General features: G+C 43.5%; 4 protein-coding genes across 8 annotated transcripts in view; all 4 read right to left on the bottom strand.

Annotated features, from left to right (window-relative positions):
- LOC134641588 (gastrula zinc finger protein XlCGF26.1-like) lies at positions 1 to 6862 on the bottom strand. The gene is made up of 8 exons (XM_063494064.1): positions 6513 to 6862; positions 5614 to 5712; positions 5332 to 5533; positions 4990 to 5060; positions 4639 to 4761; positions 3934 to 4213; positions 2711 to 3456; positions 1 to 1566 (listed from the first exon to the last, which is right to left on the bottom strand). The coding sequence occupies exons 1-8, from the start codon at positions 6666 to 6668 to the stop codon at positions 1300 to 1302; spliced, it is 1944 nt and encodes a 647-aa protein (XP_063350134.1). The 5' UTR covers positions 6669 to 6862; the 3' UTR covers positions 1 to 1299.
- Positions 6863 to 7339: 477 nt separating this feature from the next.
- On the bottom strand, positions 7340 to 12918 carry si:dkey-182i3.9 (zinc finger protein ZFP2). 3 transcript variants are annotated; one of them, XM_063493318.1, is made up of 4 exons: positions 12723 to 12918; positions 11627 to 12140; positions 10500 to 10574; positions 7340 to 9061 (listed from the first exon to the last, which is right to left on the bottom strand). In XM_063493318.1, the coding sequence occupies exons 1-4, from the start codon at positions 12849 to 12851 to the stop codon at positions 7587 to 7589; spliced, it is 2193 nt and encodes a 730-aa protein (XP_063349388.1). In that variant the 5' UTR covers positions 12852 to 12918; the 3' UTR covers positions 7340 to 7586. The 3 variants fall into 3 exon arrangements, with proteins under 3 accessions (XP_063349388.1, XP_063349390.1, XP_063349389.1); XM_063493320.1 differs by lacking the exon at positions 12723 to 12918 and adding an exon at positions 12527 to 12705; XM_063493319.1 differs by lacking the exon at positions 12723 to 12918 and adding an exon at positions 12235 to 12508.
- A 97-nt stretch (positions 12919 to 13015) lies between these two features.
- On the bottom strand, positions 13016 to 19631 carry LOC134641511 (oocyte zinc finger protein XlCOF6-like). Its single transcript, XM_063493967.1, has 4 exons — positions 19094 to 19631; positions 17569 to 17933; positions 17339 to 17408; positions 13016 to 17227 (listed from the first exon to the last, which is right to left on the bottom strand). The coding sequence occupies exons 1-4, from the start codon at positions 19488 to 19490 to the stop codon at positions 15633 to 15635; spliced, it is 2427 nt and encodes an 808-aa protein (XP_063350037.1). The 5' UTR covers positions 19491 to 19631; the 3' UTR covers positions 13016 to 15632.
- Positions 19632 to 19962: 331 nt separating this feature from the next.
- LOC134641320 (spectrin beta chain, non-erythrocytic 4-like) overlaps positions 19963 to 27943 on the bottom strand; it is a 98522-nt gene continuing 90541 nt past the window's right edge. For 2 of the 3 annotated variants that reach the window (XM_063493694.1, XM_063493695.1), the window contains exon 43: positions 19963 to 27915. In XM_063493694.1, coding sequence (XP_063349764.1) covers positions 27580 to 27915 — 336 coding nt within the window. In that variant the 3' untranslated portion in view covers positions 19963 to 27579. The remainder of the gene's footprint in view (positions 27916 to 27943) is intronic. The other variant, XM_063493698.1, reaches the window with a different exon arrangement.

Here is a 27943-nt window from a genome sequence, read left to right as displayed (position 1 = left end):
TTTTATGAATTGAACTCAGTTACAAGGTTGAGATAAATATCCTCTCCACAAGAGAAGTTACAAATAAAGTATTTTCACAAAATAATACTTTCAGTATGTTATGTTCTCAGCACACCGGTTCTTTGTATGCATACAAGGCATTTACGTAGTAACGGTCATCATTTGAGATGATGTTAAAAAAAAAAAAAGAAAAGAAGAAAAAGACAGAAAAGCACTCTTTGAGTTGCACCGTTATAAATATCAGCTGCACAACGAGATCAGACATCCCATTTTTACACATTATACAGCCCAGATGAGGAATATAATGTAACAGCTGCCCACAGATTACCGCTATACCGAGCACAGCATTGTTTCTAACAGGCCACAGAGTCAAACTGACTGCCTTTAGGCTTTCCATGTATATGTGCGGAAGGACGGGAAGACCCCAAACAGAACCACAGCGCCAAATATCAATGACTGCAGATGCAATAGCGATCCTATTTTGACAGAACTATAACTGTGGAAAGTAAAACCGTTCATGCTGCCTCTGAAAGCACGAGCATGTGTTGCTCATGCATAGTGAAACTTGCTTGCTTTCACACGTGTGAAAAGGTGCTGTGGTGGTGCTGCACGTGATGCAATGTAAACACAGCCCATCCTCATCGCGAGCACTATCGGTGAGTTGGTACAAATTCACACAGAAAATACTCACATTTCAATACAAAATGTGTTCGCTAGGTAAGAAAAGCCAAACGTCAGTCTCACTGGCAAAGAGCTTTAAATGTTACACTGAGCTGAAGCATCTGGCCCGTCCATCTGCGAGTGAGTCGCGATAACAAGAAATCATTACCAAAGGGCAAAACCGATCCAAGAGCTGCAAAACGCCTCGTCTTTAATAAGGATCAGCTGTTTCTGTGGCTCGTTAATACCAACTGTGGTGGTAAAAATCTGCTTTTGGCTTTTCAGTTACATCAAGTTGACAAAAGGCAAGAAGCTGAAGATCATTTTGACCCAGGCTTTTCTTAGTTCAGTTATAAATGCACTCACATAAAGAGCTAAAACTCTCTCTGTCCGTTCAGTTTTAACGTTGGAAATGCAATTTATCAGCTATTCTCACAGACAGATGCTGTAACACTCTTCACATTGTTTTTCCACCATTATAAATTCCACACCGTATCTACCTGCATCACTTTCTTGGCAGTGACAGAAGAAATCTGGGAAAGCCAGCTTTACAATCACCAAAATCGCTTTCAGTGTTAACTCAGTCCCAGCTAACCTGACTCTAGCTTACAGGGGCTGACATCACCTCATAGATTAGCTTCAGACATAGAAGCACTTGTGGTCTTTCAGGTTCCTCAGGTAGGAGAAACTCTTGCCGCACTTGTCGCACATGAACTGCTTCTCCCCGGTGTGAATCTGCTGGTGCGCCTTCAGGCTGTTGCCCTGGTTGAAGCTCCGCCCACACGTGTCACAGCTGAACGGCTTCTCCCCCGTGTGGATGCGCTGGTGTCGGTTCAAGTTGCCGGTGTTGCTAAAGCATTTCCCGCAGGTGTCGCAGCTGAAAGGTTTCTCTCCTGTGTGGACCACCTTTGGGAGAGAACATTGAAACAACATGTTTAAATCTTTACTAAATTACCCACAAGGTTACTTCCACTGCAGCAGACGTGTTCAGATACAGCTGCTGCAGACACATCTACATAAAGTGTGCTCATAAACATACACATGAAGTTAATCTCAGACCAGGTTGGTATTGCTTAATTCTAACAATCATCTGTTACTTTACGGGGTTACTCAGGGTGTAACCCTGTAATGCTACGTCCAGATGAACAGATTCAACTTTTGGAGATTTACTTTCCTGGATGATTGAGAATGCATCAAGACGATACTCAGGGTGTAGCATTTCAATCCGTGCCTCTAACCACACCTTGATTACTGGACCACAATGATTTCTTTTTCTACAAAATACTAAGCAAAGAGATATTTTTTATCTCCATCATAAATAATGAATAATGGGCTTCATTATTGTGATGCAGCTGCAGTTCACCCTCTGCTCAAGTATGGGACAAACCATAATCCCAATTATACTTATAACTACTGCAATCTCAATTATTTAACAGCAAATGCACATTTAATGAACTCTGAAAAGCAAAGGGAGAAGGGAAAAATAAGGTTGGCGCGGGTGAAGTTGTCTGGTGGGGACTTAGACCCAGAAGAGTGGTTGTTTTTGACCACAGAACCCATCTTGCAATGGGCAACCACTGGTCCCTGCCAGCCTGCAGGTTCCACTGTGGGAGCCTGAGATAGCACACGATGACAGAAGGAATCCAGGAAGCAGCAAACCTGCACCTCAGGAGACTGGCACGTTAGCTATGACGAGTCATGGAAAGCCATTAGTTAACTAGTGCCTTGGATCTGCTGTGCCGAAAGCAGACCATATCAGAGATGTTTAAAAGCAGCGGTTAATGATCGCTCTGCTTGGAAAGAAACTATTTTAGCAAAAATTAATGCAAAAAAGTAATCGCTATATCCTGATCACAGAGTTTTTATAACAGCGGGAAGCCAAAATCATCAAGCACTACTCTCTATCTGAACACTATTTAGACATTGCAGCTTAAAAGGCTGGAGTCTGGGTTTCAGACACCCCTACAGATTGCTAAGGTGTCCGTCCTAATGTTGAGGACTGATTTGCATAAATGAGTTTCACCTTGTGCAACAAGCAGCGCAAACCCACCTGATGGGACTTAAGGCTGCTTTGCTGTGTAAACATGCGACCGCAGATGTCGCAGGAGAACGGCTTCTCCCCGCTGTGCGTTTTCAGGTGAATCTTCAGGTAACTGGATGACTTGAAACTCTTGCCGCAGAGCCCGCAGCTGTGAGGCCGGTCCACCGTGTGATGCTGCTGGTGCGAGCGCAGTTCGGTGATGGAGCTGAGCCGCTGGCCGCAGAGCACGCAGGTGCACGGAATAGTCGCCGCGTGCGTCTGGAGGTGTTTGCGCAGCGAGTCGACACAGGCCACCGTGGTGCCGCACGCGACGCAGGCGAGCGACTTCTCGTCTACGTGAGAGGTCTTCTGGTGCATCTTCAGCGCGCTCTTCTGGATGAAGCGCTTGCCACAAGTGTCGCAGCTGAAGGGGCGCTCGCCGGTGTGAATCCGCTGGTGGCCTTTCAGAGTGTCGGCCTGGTTGAAGCTTTTGCCGCAAGTCTCGCACCTGAACGGCTTTTCGCCCGTGTGTATGCGCAGGTGGCGCTGCAGGTTTCCTTGTATTGTGAAACGTTTGTTGCAGTACTGGCAGTTATAGGCACGCTCCCCAGTGTGGACCATCTGGTGCATCTTCAGGCCGTGCGCCCGGTAAAAGCTCTTGCCACACTGCTCGCAGCGATATGGCCGCACGTCAGCGTGGAGACGCTGGTGGTTTCTCAGGAGCTGCTTCAGGGTGAAACCTTTCCCACAAACATCACAGGTGTGTGGCCTCTCACCTGTATGTAGAAAAGCAAAAACACGCTCACCAACAAACAACGAGAAGTACGGTACAATTCTGATGTAATTTTAAGCCGATTAACTGAATGAGTCTCATTATTCTCATCAGTGTAAAGAAACAATTTTCCAAAAACAGTCACATGCTTTACGTGAGGCATGACCAAACATTTCTGGGAGTCCACAAAAATCAAAAGACTGATTTAAATTAGCTGTCTAGCCTAGCTAGTCCAGTTAAATGTCGGCTGTTTTGTTGTCTGCCTAAGATTTTCTTGATTTTGTAAACTAGCCAATTTAACTTTACCAATACATAATTTCACCAAGAAATAAGAGTGTGTTAGTGTGAGTGTGTTAGGACGTCAGTCAGCTTGTGGATTCTTTCTGCTCCAAGTTCACCAACAAATCTGCTTTCACAGTGTGCACGGGTAAGTCGTACAGACTGTGCCTGCTTTAGTATGAAGGATAAAGCCGGAGCTCACCTGTGTGCAGTAACATGTGAGCACTGAGGCTTCGCTGGAACGCAAAGCCTCGGCCACACTGAGAACACTGGAAGGGCTTTTCCGCGCTCGCCCCGTGGACGGCCTGGTGGGCTTTGAGCTGCAGCAGCTTGGTGAAGGTTTTCCGGCAGTGTTTGCAGCTCAGAGGCTGCTCCTTCTGACTCTCCTTCTTTGCTTGAGCTTGGTGGGACTTTCCCTTTACAGCACGTTTGGATCTGGTGGCGTATCCTGGGTCAACATCATCTGGATCGTCTGGTTCCGCCTGCCAGAGAAGAAAAAGGATGATTAAATGTTTATTAGTTTAAATGTTTTAATTTTGATTGTCAGGTTTAGCTCATCAAATGTTACCTTAACTCATTCAATTTTATGGGCGATGAATATTGCAGTGAATTAACTAATTGTTTCCAGTGCTTAAAAGGTTTCTGGATATCATAAATTCTTATTTAAATAAAAGGGCGTTAGTATAAGTGAAGAAATATGTCAAAAAAACCAACTCTGTCTAAAATGTTCATCAGCTGACATTAAATTGGACCGATCTCTTAATACAGTACAATAAAATAAAACCTTGTATCTAAAAGCATATATAAAAGTTGAATACTTTTAAAAGCACATGCAATGAAATAATATAGCTGCAAGGTGAAAAAAGAAATAAGTAAGTTAATATAAAAACATATTAATGAAGCCAACCTGGTAGTCAGGGTCGTCCTCATCCTGCCAGAACTCATCTCTGTACTGACCAGAGTCAGAAGACATCCGGTCGGCTAAGCACTCAAACCCTTCTTCTTTTATTATAACAGGCTGGATGCTGTCCTGACCAGAAGAAAGGATAAGGACAAACTTAGGTGGGCAGAAAAAGGATCCCTCCCCATAGGATCTGAAACCTTGTGGAAAGCCTGTGTTCATCCCTGCTTTATTTTTAAGTTGGTCAGATTTTCTGACTAATCTATGCGATTTGGAAACAGTGAATAAACATGTTCAAGTGATGCGAAGATGAGAAACACAAATGGGAAGAAGAGGCGAGACAACGCAAGACTTTACATCATATGTTCTGCCTTTCCACAGATGAATTATGGGCGATCTCTTCACTCCAGCGTCCCCGCTAACCACACCTACACAGAACGAAAGACAAACATCAGAACCAGTTTGTGGTCACTTCTGCTTTGTCAAATACAACAGGGACAGAGTGGAGACGGCAAGAGAAATGACATCAGGGGGAAAAGGTTAAAAAATATTTTCTTTTCCTTTCAGTCATGAAATTTGAGATTTAAAACAACACCACAGCTGATTTTCCAAACATTTTGACTTTATGCAGTTTGATCTAAAATATTTTTCTTTAAAAACTTCTGCTAACTAATGTGTTTAAAAGGAAGAACTCCTCACCTCTGCGACTCTTCCTCCCTGAGCGTTGCTCAAGCTGAACAACCTCAACGTCCACCCTCCCCTCCTTTTGCCCACTGCCTCCCTCCGCCAGCTCCTCCACGTCCTTCTGACCTCCGCTGCCTTCAAGCGCCAGCTTCAACTCCGTCTCCGCGACCTCCAGTCTGCTCTTCAGATCCTCGATCTCTGCCATACCCTGCGTCACCTACAAAACAAGGACTACTTTAGGATTTGTTGCTCGACTGTTAAAGTGGACGGATAAATTAAAGCACAGAAGTCGTGTACTTCTAGCCGCAGCGCAGAGGAACATTCATGGAAGAGCTGGCAGATCTTCTCCACAGCTTCTTGAGCCAGAGACGACATGAAGACGCTCAACTGGATCACCTGATGGGAAGAGCACAGGCCACCATCAATGGACCTGATTTCTAGATTATTATGAGCAGGAATGATTTAAACTCATTCTGGAAGGTCTAAATATTCCAAATTGAAAGATAATCATTAAATATGAGACAGCGTTGTTCAGTAATGCAATGAAGTGAAGAGGACATTGCACTTTGTCACGCTGCAAGATGGGTAAAACTTTTCATTTAAACTCAGAAAAGCGGAATAATTGAAAGGCCCAGGTGTTAACTTCAGACTATGAATAATATATCACTGATGTGATATATTGATCAGCCAATCAAATCCCGGTATCACAAGTATACAAAAAATAAACAAATAAATAACCAAAAAAACACACAACACGGTAACACTATATGGCAGTCATTATGATCACAGAAGAGTGTGTTATTGATCAGATATCAGCTGATAGATCGATCCTGGGCTCTGTGGAAACCTGTGGCTGAGGCGCTTCTAGACATACAGTAGATAGATAAGCCCGGGCCTGCTGCCCAACCCAAAATGGCGCCCAGAGGTGGATTCTCCCAGGCTTCGTGTACCAGCCCCTCATATTTACGCGAAGTTTAGCCTAAACACATGCTCCATACAGCAGGACAGCGCGGCACCCTGCTGCTATTTCGCAGCTAACCAGAGCTAACTGCTAGCTCTTCTATTTCTATGCTCGGCCGGTTGTCGGGACGACAGTTGGAGGAAGCGTCGGCTCGGGAGAAACCGGGACCAATGCGGGGACCAGAACCGGCCCGGATACCTGACGACCGTAAACCACCTTATACCTTATTCTGTACCTTATCCTCCGGGGACCCGTGCGTGTCTTCGGCCACACATGATGTCTCTTGTGGACGCGGAGGATCCGAGGCGCCGATAACTTTGTTCATCTCTGAAACCGCCGCGTTCACCATTATCTCCAAAATGGCGCAAACCTGCGGCTCCAGGTCCGCCATGCTGACCGATTGTGATGTTTATTTCGCATCTACAAATGCGTCATGAAACTTCTGCTCCGCCGCACTGTTGTTGTTATGGTGAAAAAAAAACTCATGCCGATCATTCACAACACGAAACCAGGTACTGTTTCCTAGTTCATACTTTTCAGAATAAAATCCCACACGTTTCTAATTTGTCTTTTCAGTTTAAGTGCTAATCATTTGTCTTATATTGTCAGCTTTAACTGCATTAACTTGCAAGAAACGTGCCACACCAATTGTGTTTGTTTGAATTGTGTTATTTGGATAAAAATATAGTAACAAAAATGTATCCATCCTATTTGTTCAATATACCGTATACCATGTTTGATTTTATTGCGAAAAGCCCTAACGGAAACAATATGGCATCGCCTTTGTATTGAACCTCCCTCCAGTGGCCAAAGTGAGTAACTACAACACTTACAGTTCCACGATCAGCAGAGCCGTTAAAACGTTAAAATTACCCTTTAACAGTCAGGGTATTCATAGTCTGAAGTTAACAGAGCTGTAAAAATGTATATAATTCCATGTTATCAAGCTATATTAGGCAAACACGGGTAAGAGGCAGTGGTCTGTGCTTCTGATCAGACTGTTTTTAATTTCAAAATTGAAAAAAAGTCAATTGAGAGATTTTTGTTGTTTTGACCATTTTATTCAATACTGTAGGAAAACTGAAATTTTAAACCAGGTGAAAATAAATATATAATGTATAAATACAGTTTTCATATTTTAAGTCATGCTGAGAGATCACTAAAAGACTGCCAACTATATTACAATCATTGGAAGGCAAAATGGAAGAAAATACAAATCTGATTAATGACCCAGCCTTGAGCAACGCTCCCAGAATGCATCACTCATCTGGCTCCGTGGACAATGACTGGTTTGCTCGAGTCCTCACCATCAGGACGCTGTGAGTGCGTCCCCCAAAATTTTCTGGAATTTCTCGCTGCAGTTGTGTTTCTTCAGGAGCCTTGAGTCTGAGAATCCAAGTCCACAGCTGCTGCAGGAGTACGGTCTTTCCCCCGTGTGGGTCTGCATGTGAAACTTGACGTGCCCGAGCTGCCTGAACCTCACGCCGCAGACCTCGCACTCGTACGGCTTCTCTCCGGTGTGGATCAGCTGATGTCTCTGGTAGTTCGTGTACATGCGGAAGGCCTTGCCGCATTGCTCGCATTTGTGCGGCTTTTCTCCAGAGTGCTGCAGCTTGTGGATCTTGAGCGCCTGACGGATGATGAACCTCTTCCCGCACACGTCACACCCGAAGGGCTTCTCTCCCGAGTGGACCCGCTGGTGGTAGTCATAGGTGGCTTTGTAGAAGAAGGACTTCCCGCACGTGTCGCAGCGGTACTGCATGTGACCCGTGTGGATGAGCTCGTGCTTCTTCAGGGAACACGCAGTGTCGAAGCCCTTGTGACAGGTGCCGCAGCTGAATGGCGTCACGTCCACTATCGTCCTATCCTGCCGGTAGATTACTCTGCGCCTGCCCCGCTCCCACGACCGTCTCCTCATGACCTGCCCGTGCTTCTCGTCGTGAGTTACGCTCTGGTGTCTCCTCAGGTGGCAGTTGTACAGAAACGTCTTCCCACACAGGTCGCACATGTACGGCTTTGAAGCGCCGTGAAGGAGCATGTGTGCTTTCAGCTTGTTGGCCTGAATGAAACCCTTCCCGCACACCTTACATTTGAACGGCCTCTCGCCTGTGTGGATGTGCATGTGTCTCTTCAGGTTCTGAGGCAGGGTGAAGCCAGCACCGCACGTCTCACAGGTAAACATCTTCCCTCTGTGGACCGCCTGGTGCGTCCTGAGTGATCGTCTCTTTATAAAAACCTTGCCGCACACTGTGCATTTGTACGGGTGCTCTCCAGTGTGGATGCTTCTGTGACACTGAAGGGTGAAGGCGTATTTGAAGCTCTCTCCACACTCAGAGCATTTGTGCGGCTTCTCAACCATGTGAACGAGCTGGTGGGACTTTAGGCTGTATTTGGTCTTGAAGCCCTTCCCGCAGGTGGAGCAAGCGAACGGCCTTTCATCCGTGTGCACCACCTGATGCGTCTTCAGCCCCATTTTTGTTTTGAACTTCTTCTGGCAGAGCTCGCACTCGTAGCTGGCATATTTCTTCTCTTCGTGTCGCAGCAGGTGGTACTCAAAAGTCGCAGCGTTCCTGAACTTTCTCGGGCACTGGTCGCAGGTAAAAGGCCGCTGCTCTTTGTGGATGTTCATGTGCTTCATCAGGTGGAAGAGTCGGTTAAAAGTCTTGTTACAGATGTCACACACAAACACTCTGCCTTTCTTCAAAACCTCTGCTTCCAGACGCTTTTGGCTCTCAGTGTATTCGGGCTCAGCTGAGTCCGCGGAGGTACAATCTGCTGTGGCGTCTAAACAAAAGGAAATATCGAAGTTTACACATATGATGCAGGAGAAGAAGCTCATTTATCATCACTTCTTACACGTGAAATCATCACGGCCAAACATTAGTGATTGATTTGTTAGCCAATGAGCAGACTCTGTATAATCCTCCTGTCTGACGGCAATATGTCTGTGAAGGTTCTCAGTCATCCAGGTCATCGTAGTCTAAGGAGTTTGGAAAGAAAAGCGTCTGGACTTCTTTAAGTTGCTTGAAGAGGTTTCACCTCTCATCCGAGAAGCTTCTTCAGTTCTAGGGTCAAATGGTGGAGAGTCCCAGATTTAAACGGGGTTTAAATCTTTTCTTTCCAAGCTCCTTAGGCCTCCCGTCTGACTTTAATAATGAGAATCATTTATAAAGTTACCTTCATATTCTGACCTGTACAAGTATCACCTGAAGCTCACAAACGAGGACTTCACTAAAGTCATCACTAAAGTCTTTACAGATGTCACAGAGCGGGAAACCCAAGTTTTCCCATTAACCTCCTAAGACCCGAACTCTTTCATGGCATGCATTTTTAATTTTTCTTTGCTATTTGGATTGATTGGGACCAAAAGAATGTAAAAACAAAGAATTACCAGATTTTTTTTTTTACCTAATTTTTGTTTTTGAGAAAAATTAGATCCACTTATGAGGACATTTGTTTCAAATTTTGATAGAACAGTGGCAGTATAATGTCCTCGTAAGTGGATATCAGGCCCTTGTAGAGAAAAATTAAGTATTTTGGTCTAGACGTCCCAAAATGTGATGTCCACATATGTGGACACCAGGTCCTAGGAGGTTAAAACTAAGTTTTAGCAGCTTGCACACTGGCTTTACTTTTAAGACCCAAAGGCTAATTTAATGATGTCTAAGGTTAAGATGCCCAGCCCCACAGCATTACAAGTCATCCATCCAGCCATCTAACCATCTTCTACCACTTATCTGGGTTGTAGATAAGTCCATCTATTTCCTGTCAGTATCTCCTGACATCATCCACATGCTCCTTTGCTCAGGGAGTTGATGTTCCAGGTGCCACAAGGTGATTTTGGAAGCCAGGGATCAGAGAGCCATAACCTCCACCTCCACCACCATCCAATCCACAAATCACCAAACCCTACGACCCTTCCTGTGGGCGGTGGGCCCCATGGGCTAAAACCCGCCCACCCGACCCCTCTACCCCACAAAGGCTCATAGGTAGGACCACAGTAACCAGGTCCCATGCAGGGTACACTGGACCTTTTTACACTCAGCACAGGGGATGTCTGAAGATCTGATCTGAACTGCTCTTTGTGTGAACCCTCACCCACGACCAATTTATCATGTTTCCGGTTATTTTCTAATTTAAAATCTGAAATCACACATTATCAGACTCTTTGTTAGTTTGTTTTACTGTAAATAATTTCTATATTAACCATTTAAATTCTCACCTGGTCCATTGCCTGGTAAAGAAACTGCTTCCATCACCTCCTCCATCGCCTCTCCACCTTCTGAACCTGAAGAATCTATACAGAATGAAAACAAAGACAGATTAATCATGGCTGAAATCAGCTGCAGGTTGAAAATTTGTTTTCCTCTCAAGCTGAATTTGTGCTGGTGTGAAATCGTCTCGTCTTACTAGGTACGTCTTCCACATGTTTTTAACTGTGTGTTTTACTACAGCCGTTCATCAGATATCCAGTGGGAACTTTATTAAGTATAAATTATTTTTGAGGACATTCATGTTTGCTTGCCTCGTTATCTCTTTGCAGGATCACAAGTGAAGGAAATTCTAGCCGGCTGGCAAAGCAGGAAGCCCGTCTAGCTGTCAGTTGACGAGAGTTCTAAGATTTTCAGGGCTCGTATTTACACCTTGAACCAGGATTTGACACAACAGGCGGCCCAATGTATCTCATCAACAAATGTATCCACCGATCTGCTTTCAGAATGTCAACTGTGAAACAAACTGGCTATTAGCAGGCAATTTCTTTCTTGCTTCAGTACCATGTTTTCAAAATAAAATAACAAGGCTTTTCTTGGTGCAGCAGAAAACACAGCAGGAAGTCTACAGCAATGGTGCAGGACTCCACAGTGCAAGCATTTCACAGGGATTTGTGACAAAAATAGATGTGCGTGGACTGTTAAATGCATTCAGGACCATTTAAAGCTGTGATAAGACAGTGACGCCTTTTACTGAAAGGACAACAGCAGCACTTGTTACTGTAATCAACATCAATAAGACTACTTTATCAAAGCACCTGTTCAGCAAGTTAAAGGCAAAGCTCCCATCCACCACTGGCCTGTGTCACACAGTGACAAAGCTACAAAATAAAGAAGAAATATAAAAAAATAAAAGCTATCTGATTGGAGATAATGTCCCAACTTACTTTGCTAGAATATTTAAATTTGGGAGATTTTTTGTGACCCTTGCTGCAGGCTGAAAGCAGCCAACCTCTCTGTGTTTCTAGGAGAGACACCTGCAGCATGCAGGGTTGAGTCTGAAGAGCAATATGGGATGTACCACTAAAAAAGAAACAACCCACATTTTCATCATCTGGGACCTTTCATGGAAATTTACCAGCATCGTGTCCACCATCCACTTCAGCAGCAGGAGCAGGAGATGATGTGGAGACGCTCTGCACAGCAGCATCAGATGTCTGGTTGACTCTTTGCACTCGTGCAGCAGCAGGAAGAGGTGCTGGTCCTGTGAAATCCTGCACCCCTGGAGCAGCTGCAGAAGCAGGAGGACATATTTGACCGACTCTTTGAATTCCAGCAGGAGCTTGTGAAGAGTCGCGGCCTCCCTCTGCTACTTTATCTGCCCTTATTTTTAACTTTCCCAGTGGCTTCAGGGTAAAGACCTGCCCGCTCTGCTTAAACAGGACCGGGCAGCCATTCAGGACGTTCTCTCTCCACACTCTGGCATTTTCAAAGCTTTCAGTCACGGTCTTCAGCTCACTCTCCAGCTGTCCCACTTTGGCCTTCAGAGTCCTGTTTTCAGCGAGCAGCAGCAAAGACACCTGGGAGAAAACGGTGCTGATCTTTCTTGTTGCCTCACATGCTAACATCTCCAGAGTGCTGTCAAAATCCAGCTGTGAGGATTAAAACCCAGAGGAAACAAAGTTTATTTAGGAACTAAACCAAAGCACATGTTATCAGTGTAAACACAACATCAGATACATTTACCGCCATCAGTAGAGCTTGTATGAAGCGTTATGATAAAAATCATAATCACAATTAGTTCACTACTTATCACTGACTGCGTGATAAGTGAATCTTGAAAGAAAAGCGAGAATTATCGCAGCACATCACTGTTTGATCACTACAATCTCGTTTTAAAAACTGCCGGAAGTTAAAGCTAACTGCGCAGCCCTGGAAATATTTGAACAAAGTAAAAGCAAAAATTAAAACCTAGTACTATAATCCGGCTCCTGTAATATTACGATAACATTCACTTTATTTAAACAAAAAAACAAACTTTGAGGGTTTTTTTAAGCTAGCTTCAGCTTGACGAACGTCCGCCATCTTTGTTTTGCTTGGCGTCGTTGCCCTTCATCGTGATTTTACTCCATCCGTCCACTCTCACCCGAGCACAGCGTCTCTGGCGCTATTAACGTATCTGGTGTGCGGTGATAATAAACCGGATCTCATAAAAACAATAACCGCTGACTTACCTTACGGTTCATAGTCTGTTCCTTTGCGTTGTTTTCTACTTTGGAATTTCCAATAACATCGACAGCGACCCGGATAACCGTCTCCATGATACACTTTGTTTCTGAGTAAAACACCAAGTTTTCTGACATTTTCCCTCTGCAGATAAAACTGTTCGCTACAAGCGCAGAGAACTAGCCACTGTGTTAGGGCCATTCATTCAGGAAATGGAAGTAGTCCAACTATAGAAATTTCAAAATAAAACTCATACAAAGCGCTTTGACTGCAAATGTTATTTAATTGCAATTTCAAGCAAGAAAAATAGACATATCTCAGAGAACTGAAATATAAAGTTATTAGAAAGTCACTTTACACTTCGACTTCTATTTTAAAAATGATTACACCTTTCATTGGGATTTTTGGGAATTCACAAAACATAAATGACTACTTTAAGAATTCTTAAAAAAAAAAAAAATCAATCAAAATGCCCAAATTTTCACTTAAATTTCAACTGGCAAAAACTCCTACATTACCTTCAGAACATTTGAAGATGTATCCTACCTTAATATCTTCAATTTTAGGTTTCATACAAGTAACTTTCATGTTTCACCAGATTTTTAAACAGCTGAGGTTAAAGAAACAACATAATAATACAAAACATAAATGCCACAACAATACTGCTAACCTCTACTGATAAAAAAGCTGATATCGTATTGACAGCTATTAAATCACGCTTAACCAGTCCCTTAACTCTAACATCTAAAGGGTGAGAGGTGCCAGTGTTATAGCTGTTTTTCACACCCACTTTTCCCACATCATAAGGACGAATGCACAGATCAGTATCAGCTGATATCAGCAAACACAAGGACATTTATCTACATCAGTGTCTGATGTTACATTATTTTAGGCTGGCATAAACCTTTAGTCGAGTTATTTGTTGATGCCCAGATTAGTTAACATTAGTTAGTTTTAACATGGTTGCTGGTCCAGGATTTCACCAAAACTTTAATACTTCTGCAATCACAGGTAACCCTACCAGCTCTCCCCAGTACATTTTATTTCTGTGTCACACTGGAGCCGTTTTCATGCATGCACTGCAGCTTGCAACTGATTTCCCAGTTGATTAAACTCGAGAATAGAAGACAACTAGTCAACTAATCTGATGGATGAATATAAACATTAATCTTACAAATGTTGTATTTGTATTAAAGAGCCATTTGAACCAATTAACAAATTCTTTAAATGCCACTGAAATGTGTGACACCATACACAGTGTAAAACTCTGCTCAGTTTTTTGCAGACTTGCTGCATAAGGATAAGTCAAAAATTCCTTAACAAAAATTAGTGGGAGGATTTTGCAAAGCCAGAGGTCCAAAGAGCCAATCAACAGCTGTACACCGGCAGCCACGTGTTTACTCATTACTGTAGCAAATATGTAGGTTAGCATACTTGTGAGTTATATCTAGAGTTACTGTTTGCATTTTGAATCAACTCAGAGCTGTCTGGTGGCAGAAAACAGACTCTGGCTTGAACCGTTGAGCAAACACCGAGCTTGTAAAGCTCTTTGTAGCAATTTTTTTTAAACAGATTTGACAGGTGAGTCAATAAATGTACCTTCAAAATAAAAGCCCAGATTCATCCAGAGGTGGCTGTGAAACCTTTTAGAAGCACTTTTTTTTTTTTGCTTCTTTCATGCCTGTGCAGAATGTGCTTATGCATCGCCCCAGGCAAACAGAGTTTGATCTGACACAACATATAACCGTTCCTGTAGTACAAAGTCGTACAGCACTGTGCTGATTAGTGGGGCTGTCATCCATCTTCCAGTCACAGAGAGACAATGAGCAGTGCTGAAATACAGCGCCGTGTGAGACCCAACAGTTAACTGGCATTAAATTAATAAAAGATAACGTCAGTTTAAATGATTAATATTGCCGGCACCATTTAGAAAGTGCAGAAACATTCAGATGTCTACTCTATTAACCAAGGACATGCCAAGATCAGTACCTCTTCTAGGTACTTTTTGTTATACCCATGTGCAAATTGTAACCAACCTCCAGGGGGCACTGTCTCACTATGTTTTCAGATGTGAGCTGCTCTTCTTCTAACTTTTGATATTTCACATTTTCCTCAAGAGGCTTTGCACTTTCAAGGCTGCCTCTGCCTCGTAATGATTTGCCTGGTTTACTCGCTGCATCAGCTCGTGGTACGAATTCGCACTACACAAAAGTACGACCCCAGCTGATCCCTCTTTAACACAGTACTCAGATGTTTCAGACATGAAATCATAACAGCTGGGGTTTTTTTAACATTGTGTTAACTGTTCTAGTTAATGTTCGACAGTTTTAACCAAGAATTTACAGAGGGAGCACTGTTAAAAACCACCAAGGTCACCGCAGAGTTATTTAGCAGTAGGATTAGGGTTAAGCTGCACAAGCATACAGATGTTACGTTTGATATCGAGTCTCTTACATTTTAACACAGCTTTTCTGTGATAAGGTACCAAACTTCAACCCTACCGCTAAACAAAAGCAACGACCAGGTGGTTGAAGAAGAGGTTAACTGATGGAGGTGCTTGATGCAGTCTGTGTAGTATAGAGTCCACATGATGTGTGATGGGGTGCATGTGAGAGAAGAGCAGATAATTGTCCATTCACAGCGAGTGAATGGAGGTCAGGCGTCCGGTCTGTGGGATGCTCTGCCCAGGGGGCACCCTCCACTTCACTAAACTGCAAGTTTCTAGAAAAGCGAGGCAAATAATTTCCTGCTCAGTGCTGCAGTTAAACTACAGATGACACACCGCCAGATTCTCTGGACTTCATGTATGAAAACAGCTTTGTTCAGCTAAGCAAAAAGGCACCAGGCCATGGGTAACTAATGCCTCCATTTCAGTTATTAGTCCGACTTGCTTTCAGGTGATAGCAGCCCCACGTCACCTACGACCCGTCACAGCTGTGCTTCTTGAGCTGCCGTGAATCAGAGAAGCCTCGGCCACACTGCTGGCAGGAGTAGAGCTTCTGCCCTGTGTGGATTTGCAGGTGGGACTTGAGCTGATTGGACTGGTGGAACTTCCTCTGACAGTACACGCACTCGAACGGCTTCTCCCCCGTGTGGATCCGCATGTGTCTGTAGAAGTTTCCGTCCGTTCTGAAGGCCTTGCCACACTGGTCACATTTGTACGGCTTCTCACCCGTGTGAATGCGCTCATGCTGCTTCAGACTCGCGGCGTGGAAAAACCTCTTCCCGCACACGTCGCAAACGAACGGCTTCTCGCCCGTGTGGCTCCGCTGATGATAGCTGAAAGAGTATTTGTTGTGGAAGGACTTCCCACAGATGCCGCAGTTGAACTCCTTGTGCTCGCTGTGGCCTTTTTCATGAAGTTTGAGCGAGCACGCGGCGCTGAAACCTTTCAGGCATATTTTGCAGCTGTACGGTTTAACCAGCGACTTGTTCTGCCGTCGAGTCTGGAAGAAATTCTGCGTGCCGTCCGACTGCTCGCTCCTGTCGGCGTGCACGTACCTCTGATGTATCTGCAGCCTGCAGTTGAAGAGGAAGGTCTTCCCACACAGATCGCACATGAACGGCTTTCTGGCGCCGTGGATGAGCATGTGGGACTTGAGCTTGTTGTTGTCTGAGAAGCTCTTGCCGCACTCCTGGCAGCTGAATGGCTTCTCTCCTGTGTGGATGCGAAGATGCCTTTTTAGGTTGTTATTCAAGCTGAACCTCGCTCCACATATGTGACAGGTGAAGGGCTTCTCTCCCGTGTGGACCACACTGTGTCTTTTCAGAGCCGTGCCGGTCCTGTATGACCTGTTGCACACGGAGCACACGAAGGGACTGTCGCCTGTGTGCTTCCTCTTATGCACAGTCAGCGAGTGGGCATATTTGAAGGTCTCCTCACACATTGTGCATTTATACTTTTTGGTGTTTGTGTGAACCATCTGGTGGAAGCGAAGCGTGTCTTTGCTCTTGAACTCCTTCCCGCATGTCACGCAGCTGAAGGGCCTTTCTTCCGAGTGCACGGCCATGTGACACTTGAGCTGAACCGACGTCTTGCAGGTCTTGTCGCAGAGCTGGCACTTCAGCAGCTGCTTCCATTTTTCGTGGCGTAACAGGTGGTTTTCCAGAGACTGCTTGATTCTGAACGTTTTCCCGCATTGATCGCAGGAGAATGGCTTCGGAGGCTTCGACCGCTGGTGACGCTTGAGATGGTTCTGAAGTGACTCCTCTTTCCTGTACGATCGTTTACACTGAGGGCACGGGAAGGGCAGCGGGGCTTTAGTTGCCTCGTGGCGCAAAACGTGATTTTCCAGAGACGCCTTCTCTAGGAAACTCCTGCCACACTGATCGCAAGGAAAAGGCTTCTTGTGGACCTTCATGTGTTTCTTCAGTTCGCCTTTCCAGTGAAAACCGAGGTCGCAGTGCTCACAGAAGAACCGCCTTGCCGTCTGCGAATCAGTCTTTCTCAGTCGTCTGCCAGGCTCTTCAGCTGACTTGCTTTGTTTCTCCTCGCTGCCATTGTCAACGGAAACTGGAATTTAAGGCGCAAATGTACAGATTGTTATTATCCATTTCCACCCACACAACCCCCTCCTAAATCTCAAATCATGTTTATAGTCACATCTGAAAGCAACACCGGTACCTGTTTCACTATTAGCAGGTGCTCTTCTCGTTCGTCTTGTCCTCCCAGAAGCTCCTCCTCCCAAAGACTTCTGTGACACAACAGAATAAATCTGAGTTTGCATGAAAAGACTTTCTAAGCATCTCAACTAAAAGATCTTAACACGCTGAATCTGTGAATGCAGCTGACAAGCCTTATGATCTACTGTTTTCCAAATGGAGACATGAATGTGTCAAGCAGAAACATCCGACCTTCTCCTGTGTCGAGTCGAGACCGCTGACAGTACTGGAGTCGGGACTGGGGACATTTTGAGGTGTAGAGCCCGGCGAGGCCGCTGGTTTGAGCACGATTGCTGTAGCTCCCATCGTTTCTGAGATGGCCGATGACTGCGCTACGATTTGGCTGGCACCAACCAACAGCACCGTGGGAGCGGAGCTGACTCTGCCCACGAACACCACGGGGGCGACCGCAGGTTTGGGGACGGTCACCGATGCAGCCGTGGAGGTGGGGACGACTTCAGCAGCTCCTGCAGAAATGGGCAGCGGGTCTGAATTTGATTCTTCTGCAGCCGATTCTGGGGCGTCTGGACTGGTGGACACTGACAGCACAGGACCTCCTGCATTTAAAGACAAAGTTACACATTGTTATTTAATGAACTAACTGCCTGAGTGGAGCTGCACTTGACTACTTGGCTTCTTCTTCTATGAAATATATGATAATCGACATTATGTTTAACATGTTTATCATCATCCCAAAAACTCAAGTTTATTTGTTATTTGTTATTTAAACTAACATCAACAGCATGTGGGGTTAAAACTGGCCCTCTGAAAACTTTAATTATATGTACCCATTTTCAGCGATATCAACTTTTGTAGCAGGAAATTATTTAGACATATATTTCATTTCTTTCTTTCTTTTTTGCCATATTCTTAACCTATATTTGACAACAGCAAAATAACTCACAGCAAAAATTTCTGGCACAACTTCACCTACTTCCAAGGTGCATGTAGAGGACGAAAGAATTCACAATGCAGGAACTACAGCAACACTTAAGGGAAGATGAACAACTTTAATAATTGACCAATGCATCTTGATGCATTCTCAATCATCCAGGTAAGTAAATCTCCAAAAGTTGGTTGTTGATCAATGGTCATGAGAATTTGCATAATTATGATTAAGGAACTGACCTCCCAGCCCATTGTTCCTTCAGTGGGCTGGTTTCAGTCATTATGCAAATGTACTGTTTATAAGATTGGGGAAACCTGCAGTCAGCTGAGACTGAAGAAGTCACTTGGATGAGTGACGAAACGTTTCTCCCACAAAACGCTACGTCCAGATGAACAGATTCAACTTTTGGAGAATTGACCAATGCGTTTTGGATAGATCAAGGGTCAAGATGACCCTGATGAAGGCCACAAGCCAAAACGCATTGGTCAATTATTAAAGTTGTTCATCTTCCCTTAAGTGTTGCTGGAGTTCCTGCATTGTGACAACAGCAAAATAAAACTGGAAATTATGTTTCTGGTGTGCCACCCCAATATTTTTAGTGGCCCCCATATGGAAAAACGAAATATGAAAAAGAAAATGAGAATGAGAATGCGTAGCGTGTGTATAGTCATATATCTGGCCCTTGATGTGATCTGAACTTCCCGGGTGAATTTGAGAAAATTAAACCCCCCCCCCCGCTTCAAACATCCCCAGCTCAAAGATGTTCTGAAATCAATCTATCTCGATCAGAATAATTGATCGATTAGTTGATATGTGACTGCTTCTCACCCATCACTGAGCCGTCTTGCAGCAGGACGTGAGTCGGGCCCTCGCTGATGGTCTTCAGCTCCTTCTCCAGCTGCTCCATGTCTCTGCCCAGCTGCCCCACTCTGGCCTCCAGCTCCTGCTCGAGCTGCCCGGCTTTCCTCTGGAGCACGTCCTCCAGCTGCTCCACTTTGGCCCGCAGAGCCTCGTTCTCCTCGAATAGCTCCGAGGAGAACTCCGTAAACACCTTGTGGATCTGCACCACCAGAGACTTCTCTATCTCTTGGATCTCGCCCATCCTCGCCTTTTCCCACTCCGTGTTTGGCGCCTCTTTCGCCAACACATCCCTGAAGACAGACAGAGTCGCCTGGATGGCCACTTCCACAATCGACGCCACTTCGCTGCCGAATCTCGGCTCCATGTTTGTTCACATGAACTCTCCGCCTGCTGTGTCCGAAACTCCGAAGCGCATTTTGAGCCCCAGTGAGGGGTTAAACCGGGTCCAGCTGGACTGAAAACACAATACTCCTTCTTCCGTATCAACCGTCCCGTCCTTTCGTTCCCTGTGCACCTTTGAAAACCTTCCGTGTTGCATTTCCGCCTCCGGGGTCACACATGCTTAGAAAATAAAAGCCCCTTCTATCTACTTCTCGTTTATTCAACTACGATTCTAACTTAAAATAAATACAATAAAAAGTAGCAGCTTTTTTTTTTTAATTAAAAGCTTTCAGTGAATTTCCGAGATAATGATTTTATTAATTCATAATATTCAAGTGAATGTTTTACACTTCTGTGCATAAAAGCCCCAAACACATTCAAATACATTCATTCAAATTGAATGAAAAAACATCATTAATCTTTAAAATTTTAAATAATAACTGTGGGGTTTTTATCAGAATGGTAAAGACCCGAATTCTTAAGTGTATAAAGCATAATCTGTAGTTTCTGATGCCAAAATACGACTTTTATTTGTATTAGGCTGTAGTAGTACTCATATTTGTGCACTTTAGGATCTCTCCACACACATTAAGATATAAAATCATTGTCGAATCACTTACCTCATTTACATATCTTAAAATGATATTTCCTTTTTTAATGTATAAAAAGCACTTTGAAGGCTTAAATTCTGACCACTTCATATTTCCCCACTTTTCCCTCTTCTGCATCAATCTTAGATTTAAAGTGAACTTTACCCATTGATCACTGTGCAGAGAAACAGTAAGAAAACCACGTTTGGGTCTGTTAACAGTTAAACTTGTTGTTGATGCAAATTTCTAACTGGCCGATCACAGGGGTACAACTCAGTGCTTTTAGGTACACTTACATGTAGTCACTGAAATATGCTGAAGTTGAACCTGAACATCAGAATGTGTTCAGGTGATTTAAGTGACTCTGAACATGGCGTGGTTGTTGGTGTTAGCTGGGCTGGACTGAGTATTTCAGAAACTGCTGACCTACTGGGATTTCCCCACACTACCCTCTCTAGAGTTTACAGAGAATGGTCTGAAAAGGAGAAAGTGCAGTTTTCTGGGCAAAAATGCCTTTTTGATGTCAGAGGAGATTGGCCAGACTGCTCCGAGCTGATAGGAAGACAACTATAACTAAAATAACCAATTATACAAGCAAGATATGAAGAAGAGCATCTATGAATGCTTGGAGCAGATAAGCTACAGTAGCAGAAGACCACATTGTGTGCCACTCCTGTCAGCTAAGAACAAGAAACTGATGCTAAAATTCGCACAGGCTCACCAATATTAGACAAGATAAGATTGGAGAATGATGAAGTCTGATGAATCTCAGACCAGTCGATATTTGGATAGTAGGGTCAGAATTTGTCAAGAACATTGTGATGAAAGTGTAGATCCATCCTGCTTTGTATTAATGCTTCATGCTGCTGCTGGTGTAATGGTGTGGGGGATATTTTCTCGGCACACTTTGGGCTTCTTAGTACCAAGCGAGCATTATTTAAACACCACAGCCCACCTGAGTGTTGCTAACCATATCCATCCTTTTATGATGACAGCTTACCCGTCTTCTGATGGCTGCTTCTAGCAGGATAATACGTCAGGATGTAACTCAAATCATCTCAAACTGGTCACTTGAACATGACAATGAGGAACTTTAGAAATGAAATTAGTCAATATGGCTTTTTTGTGTCTATAAAACTGACTGACACAGTAGGTAATGTGAATTATCCTGACCCTCAGTCATAGTGGAAATAAAATAGGAGCCCCCAGACCTGCTTAAATGACTCACAAAAACACACACACTCACACACACACAAAAGATTATCTTTCAATCTGTACTTTTCAATTCAAAGAAACAACTGTACAGAGTCAGTAATTTGCAGTTGGTTCTGATCATTTTGTACATTATTGGTTCATTTGTTCACCTTTTTTCCATGTCGGTAGTTTGTGTCACCCCTGTATGTTACAGTGATCATAGAATGGGACTCAAAGACATGCACAGCAGTACTGTAATAGAGACTATGTCATTCATGCAACCTCTTTGTCCTGATCTGTTTGTGTGCAGGAGGTGTACATCACTTTCATCTAGGCTTGTGGCACAAATAAACAGTCACACTTCAAGACAGACTCAGACTCCAAGATTCAACATAGCAAAAGACAAGGGGCGGTTTTCCCAGTGTCACCATGGATAAATTATTTTCATGTCTGTTTTTACAGAAAATACTTCTGAGCAAATAGATTTGTACATTTCCAGGCTGCAGGTTGCAGACAGGCATACAGAGAGACAGGCAGGCTGAGGGCAGACAGACAGTGGTGCTCAGGGGCTCCTGGGAGGGGACACGCTGTGGCAGCAGATCAGCTAAAACACCAATTTATATTCAGTATTTATTATTTTTTATCTTTGGCTGGTGATAAAAATGTCACCACATTAATGAGGTGGTCAACAGCACCAAACTAAAGCATAATATTATTCATGACGTGATGATAAAAGTGATCATTTCTAATGAGTATCCCTAAAGAACACCAATAAATTCAACCTCTCGTCCCACCTGAACATCCACTGAACTTAGCAGCCCTGATTGTCCCCGTTTGTGTCTGAGAAAATAACATTTCCCTTCGGTGTACGAGCCCTTTTAATGTCTGCGAGTTTTCTTATGACTTTCTATTCAGGCAGTGTGTGTGCACGAGGTGCAATTTTTCACCGCTCTTGACGTGGAAACAGAAACATCAGTGTTTTCCTATCAGAGGCAACATATCAGGATCAACAGTGAAACTAGTGGTGATTTTAACCCTTAAAACAATTAATTGTTTGGTAAGTAAAAGACGAGCAAATACATAATCCTCATCATTGTTACTTTGACAAACTTTCATATATTCAATTAATCCTGTAATAAAAATATTTAAGAAATTTGAGCAAAAGCATGATGGTAGTTTTTTTGGTTGTATAGAGAATTAAGACCTAAAGTTATAACAGGGCAGTGCAGTGAAGCTAAAGAAAGAAAGAAAGGCGTGTCCAGGTTGGGTAACAAACAGACCATATAAAAGATGGACAAAGCTTTAAACCTGCATTCTTGCTGATGGCCAGCAGAGGGCGACTCCTCTGGTTATAAAAACAGGTGGAGTTGTATGTATGGAAAATGTCCCTCAACTCGACAACTCTGTGATCTCACTTTCCCGATTAGATTATGGGCTCAATCACTATTTTTTTTTTTTTTTTATTCAACACAACAAGATGCCTTTTAAATTTTTTGTGAATTATGAATTATTAAAGTCACAAAGGGGGACCAATCCGAGTATGTCCAATGTTGGTTTCACAGCGAGATCCACACCCCTTCTGTGACGTCTGGTTTCAAACAGCTAAAATAGCAAAGGTTGAAAATATCTTCAGGCTTCAAATCAGAACTTCACTCACTAGTGGCCAAGTCCATCTGTTATATACAGTCTATTTAATAAATACTTAGCACAGAGTGTTATGTGTCGCTAAATATTAGCTTCTGAATGAAAACAGGACTTCAGTGCCTTCTTCCAGGTTTAATTTTTGCAGTAATGTCACTGAACTTATGTTTCAATATTAATTACAGTCAGTGCTGTCAAAAGAAAAATGTAGTATAACAAAAGTAGTGTTTGTTTAAAGTTTGTTTATGTTGGTGGTTCGAAAATAGATTTTCTATAAAAGGCCGGCTCTGCTGAGAAGGTTCAAGGACCACTCACCAAAACGACGAACTGATTATTAAGCAGTTCGTTCAGTTAAAGGTTTTAGCTCTTGCATAAATGTCCATAAGCTGTACACGAACTTTGAAGATCAAAGTGAATTTCACGCCCTTCTCAAAGCCAAACTGCATGTGACTGAACCTGAAAAGGTCACTCATAATACTTTAATCTTCTCATTTTGGTAACTTTTAACTTGTCCGGGTCTGACGTCCCTCTGCTGGATCCCCAACACCAGTGAACACCAGCCCTCAGCCCTGCAACAGGCCAGCGTCCCTAGTGCAAAGAAAAGGTTGCATAAAGTTCCATTGCTACCACGGACATCATCCTCACCATCATCGGCAACATTAATCCCTGAACACACCGCTCTACAATCCTCATAGACTTCATATTACTGCATACTACTGAGTGGTTTTGGTGTACAAGATGCAACATGTCAAAGTCTGAAGTGTCTGAATGGCATCAGAGAATCTGCACCAGTGTTTCCCTCCGCTTAAAAAAAACAGTGCGTTTCATTTTTCGGGGCTTTTTTGGCCCCTGATCGCGTAAACAGGAGGAAACACTGATCCAACATGAAACATTTTCAACATCAATGATCTACATTCATTTCCAGGCAGAAAAGAAAACACTTTCAATACATTAACAACAAACCAAAAGGTATTTTTATTCATTACTTCGTGTCTGCTGACAGAATGAGGCTGATGTGAGCACAACAGACAGACGGGCAGGGTATCGGCACACACGCCCAAACCGTCGAGCGTCCATTTGTCCCAACGTTTACCTTTCATATATTATCTAAATGTTTCTGCTCTCCAAAGTGTAAAGTTATTTGACTTTGTTATTGGTTCAGCTGTACCCTGCGCAATCTGTTCTGTGTGTATCAGCAGAAACAAATCATGGAGGTTTATTATGATGCTGGATTCATAATCAGTCAGCCAGCCTGCTCGGTGTCACTTTAAACATGAAACTCTTTTAACTCTTGCTGTGTTTGTTGTGTCTGATATGCATGCAAATGATTGCACTCATGTGGCATTCTCATGAAATAAATTACAAGTTCTAAAGACATATTTTATGAGTAACAGAAACGAGGTCTGTAGGTCAGGAGGGAATTTAAAATCCAGCAATGAAAACCTAAAATAAATAAATAAATAAGACCCAACACAATCAGCTGACCGATAACCATATCTTTAACAAGCCTTAAATATGAACTCTATCCTAGCAAATATAGACACGAGCTGGATTCTTGGGCTTTACAGCCTTCTTACAAATAAATATGTAAATGTTTTCTTGTAAAATATTACTGAAATTATGTGAAATCCTTCATGTTTGAGTTAAAAAATAACCTGGTCTTTAATTTAAAAAATGTAAGTATTGGAGTGATGCGTCTTTGATGAGCTGGCAGACTCTGTGACATGCAGCAGAAAGGTGAGAGAGCAGGTAAAAACCATGGGCAGACGGTGTTTTGTTAGCTGAGGTCTTGAAATCTAAAAACACCAAAAGGCTGCATTAGAAGCTCTGTGAAGCAGCTGTGCACTGACCAAAAAATCAGTGCAACCTGTTAAGCTCATTTTCAGCTCCATAGTTTTACTCTTGGACTCTAACAGCGTAGCTTTGCATGATTTACATTTATACCGAGCCCCGGTGGAGCCCTTTAGTTTATCTTCTGTCTGAAACAAGCTGTTGTAGCTCTCCTCCCTAGAAGGCCACGCTCTCTTTAGTCCTGATTTCTTTTGAATGGCTGCCGCTGGCAAACAGAAGAAGATAAACAAGCATTATCTCAATGGCTGAACACAAATGCTTGTGTTTCCTGTTCTCCAGTGTGGCTTCAGAGATTTTTTTTTAATTTTCTCTTGCATAATTTCCAGTTTAGAAGTCATAGTTTGATTTGTTCTAGGCCACAGGTGTGGGTTAAAATGCACCACATATCCTGAAACTGTGCATACAGCATCAGGGAGCATCAGGATCTAATGCTCCAAGAAACTAACTTGGACGTGTGCCCTACGAATGAGGCCTTTCTATTTTATCTAGCTTTCTGTTTCACATGCAGTACAGGAGCTGCAAATAATTAATTATTAAAAATAAAATAACAATTATGCAAATGCATTTCAGCTGAACTTTAAGAGAGAGCATCAGAAACATGAGAGCTGGAATGAGTTTTCATACAGCAGCGGTGATAATAACGTACTTTAAAAGAAGTTTCAATGCAATCTGGCCCGCATGCATCTAACGGGGCAGGAAATTAATGCCACCATCCACCGCTGGTGCTTCACAAAGCTGCATTTACCAGATAAACCAAACCATAATGATTCTCATTTCCTGCTGTTTATGGCTTCGTGGTGCGTTACCATGTAATGAAACATATACTTGTAACGAGGATGCTAAACTGCAAAGACGAGCTTCTTTAGACAAGTGATTTCTCTCCAAGAAAAGCATGCAATCTCTCACTTATGAAATATTTTGTCAGTGCTGTGTCAGCTCATTCGCTTTTTTATTAATTGATCGCTTCAGTCATTTCCACCTGATGACCTTTAAGACTCGTTTATAACCTCTAACATTTTCAGCCTGATGGGTTTTATGTGTGCGTGCGAAGATGTAAGTCTATCTTTGTGAGTGAGGACATATTTCCAGGTCCTGACTTTGAAAGATGCTCTGAAAGGTTTATTTGAAGGTTCAGAATCAGGGTTAAATTAAGGGGTGAGGGAATGTAGCATCACAAAGATAGAAGTACAAATGTGTGCGTGGGGTGTGTGTAGATGTGTGTTGTGAATGGGACGTATTGTATCCGGAAGACTGAGGCGGCATCTGAGGGGACGAACGTACTGACGAGTGTGAAGCACACACCAACACAAATAACCTGAGAGCTATGGAGACCCTGGGAGCAGAGAGCAGCAGCACGCACGCACACACACACACACACAAAAACAAGATTTTGTTTTAAACTCTGTATAAAAACAAATTTGTATGTATAATAAATCAAACAGAATATCCAGTAGTTTGATGTTGTAAGAGAATAAAAGAGTAGATGAGGCCTGTTTTCATCCCTGAAGGCCTCATTCATTAAAAACATGCAGATTTTGTGCTTATGACCAAACCATGAAAAACTGATCTAGATGGTAAAACAAGCAGATGACAATGAAGGTTTCATTTTTATTAGAAATATCAAAAATAAAGATTTTTTCCTATTTTATTCATTAATTTAAGTGGACCTCTTAAACTTAAACCACCACCTGTTTAAGGCCAATGATCATACTAGGAATACCCACCTGCCCCGTGTTTAATATGAGCATTTATCGACCACTGTAAAAGTCTATATATGACAGAATATAAATAAAACTACAAGAGGTCCACTTTTAAAATCATTTTAATGAATGAGGCCCCTGGGAACAAGACTTTTTTTTATCTCTTCTGACCACTGACTGCTCACTAGAAAATCTATAATGCTAAAATAAAATCCTACCCAAGGGAAGGGAAACTGCTCTGTATGCCCTGGGATCTTGATTTGATACATTTCTTCTTATTTTTTGTGTGCGTAACAAAGTTTTGAAGACCGACGTCTACTCTTCTCTTCTCTTAAACAGAGTCAGCACAAACCTGGAGATCAGTGCTGACTCATCCAGGGCAAGTGCACACATGTGTTTACAGTGCAGTTTGTTATTTAAATAAAACTATTTTAATTTCCACATGTTTCCATGGCCAGACCTCCAGACAGATGGGATACAGTGGAGAAAGTAAAACAAGGTCTGTAAAACATTTTGGCATAATTTCATTCTGTTTGTATTTCCAAGGAGTAATAAGACGTAGTGTAGGATGTCTCGACTTACAGACAGATATATACAGTAAATAGGACACACAGACGAGAAATACATACAGACAGAGCTCTTCTCATAGAAAAAACAAACATGGAACAGCATGAGCTACGTTTTATCGCTCTACCAGCCGTCAGCCTAACAGCCTTCCCGTTGACCGTGATGCGCGTCCCGTCTCTCTCTCGCGGCGACGCTACCCGGGGCTCCGCAGCACAAAACGCCACCCTGCTCTCAGGCAGTTCTCTGAAACAGCCACCAGGGGGCGTCGGTGACTCTGTGCGTTCTCACAGAGACACAGAAGAGAGAGAGAGGGGGAGAGCGAGAGAGGTGTCTCCTGCTCCAAATCAAATCCGTCCCGTCCGTCCTATGAGTGAGCCCGGGTCAATCCTTCGATTTCCATCCAAACACGACTGCTCTGTTGACAGTGTTGGAGGCGAAGAGGAGGAGGGGGGCGTTCGCAACCAGTTTATGGCCCCGCCTCCCAGCCAGAGTTCATACTGTGAGCTTCAATCCCAGCTCCCGTCCAAGCTCATTTTTTCTTACTGGACTTTTCTGATCGTTTTGCGTCCGACTTCCCAGCCCGTTCTGACCTCTCCGACCGTTCGCCCCTCTCCCTCTCCTTCTCTTTATCCCTCTCCTTCTCTCTGTCCCGTTCCTTCTCCTTCTCTTTCTCAGCCCGCTCGATTCGGTCACCCCGGTCCGAACGCTCGCCGCCGCGCTCTGACCTGTTGTCCACCTTGCTCCCGTCGCGGCGCGTGCCCTCGTCGGTGGATGAGGTAGTTGGTTGGGGATGACCCCATTTGGCAATCTCCTCATGCTCTGAAATACTGGCGGTGATATTAGTCACCCACGTTTTGAGGTCCTCCTGTGATAGGAGAGAGGGGTACACAGAT

This window comes from Pelmatolapia mariae, linkage group LG14 (assembly GCF_036321145.2).
Source record: "Pelmatolapia mariae isolate MD_Pm_ZW linkage group LG14, Pm_UMD_F_2, whole genome shotgun sequence".
Lineage (NCBI taxonomy): Eukaryota > Metazoa > Chordata > Actinopteri > Cichliformes > Cichlidae > Pelmatolapia > Pelmatolapia mariae.
Note: the sequence above shows the minus strand (reverse complement) of the source record. Positions and strands in the feature narration are given on the sequence as shown.

Coding starts and splice junctions, on each gene's coding strand:
- LOC134641588 (XM_063494064.1), bottom strand. CDS start 6,668: ATGGCGGACCTGGAGCCGCAGGTTTGCGCCATTTTGGAGATAATGGTG. Junction 5,534..5,613: donor CCTCTGCGCTGCGGCTAGAA/GTACACGACTTC, acceptor CTTGTTTTGTAG/GTGACGCAGGGTATGGCAGA. Junction 4,214..4,638: donor AGGACGACCCTGACTACCAG/GTTGGCTTCATT, acceptor CTTCTCTGGCAG/GCGGAACCAGACGATCCAGA.
- si:dkey-182i3.9 (XM_063493318.1), bottom strand. CDS start 12,851: ATGTCAGAAAACTTGGTGTTTTACTCAGAAACAAAGTGTATCATGGAG. Junction 12,141..12,722: donor AACAGACTATGAACCGTAAG/GTAAGTCAGCGG, acceptor TAATCCTCACAG/CTGGATTTTGACAGCACTCT. Junction 10,575..11,626: donor GGATGGTGGACACGATGCTG/GTAAATTTCCAT, acceptor CATTCTGTATAG/ATTCTTCAGGTTCAGAAGGT.
- LOC134641511 (XM_063493967.1), bottom strand. CDS start 19,490: ATGGAGCCGAGATTCGGCAGCGAAGTGGCGTCGATTGTGGAAGTGGCC. Junction 17,934..19,093: donor GCAAGACGGCTCAGTGATGG/GTGAGAAGCAGT, acceptor CTTTAAATGCAG/GAGGTCCTGTGCTGTCAGTG. Junction 17,409..17,568: donor TCGACTCGACACAGGAGAAG/GTCGGATGTTTC, acceptor GTTGTGTCACAG/AAGTCTTTGGGAGGAGGAGC.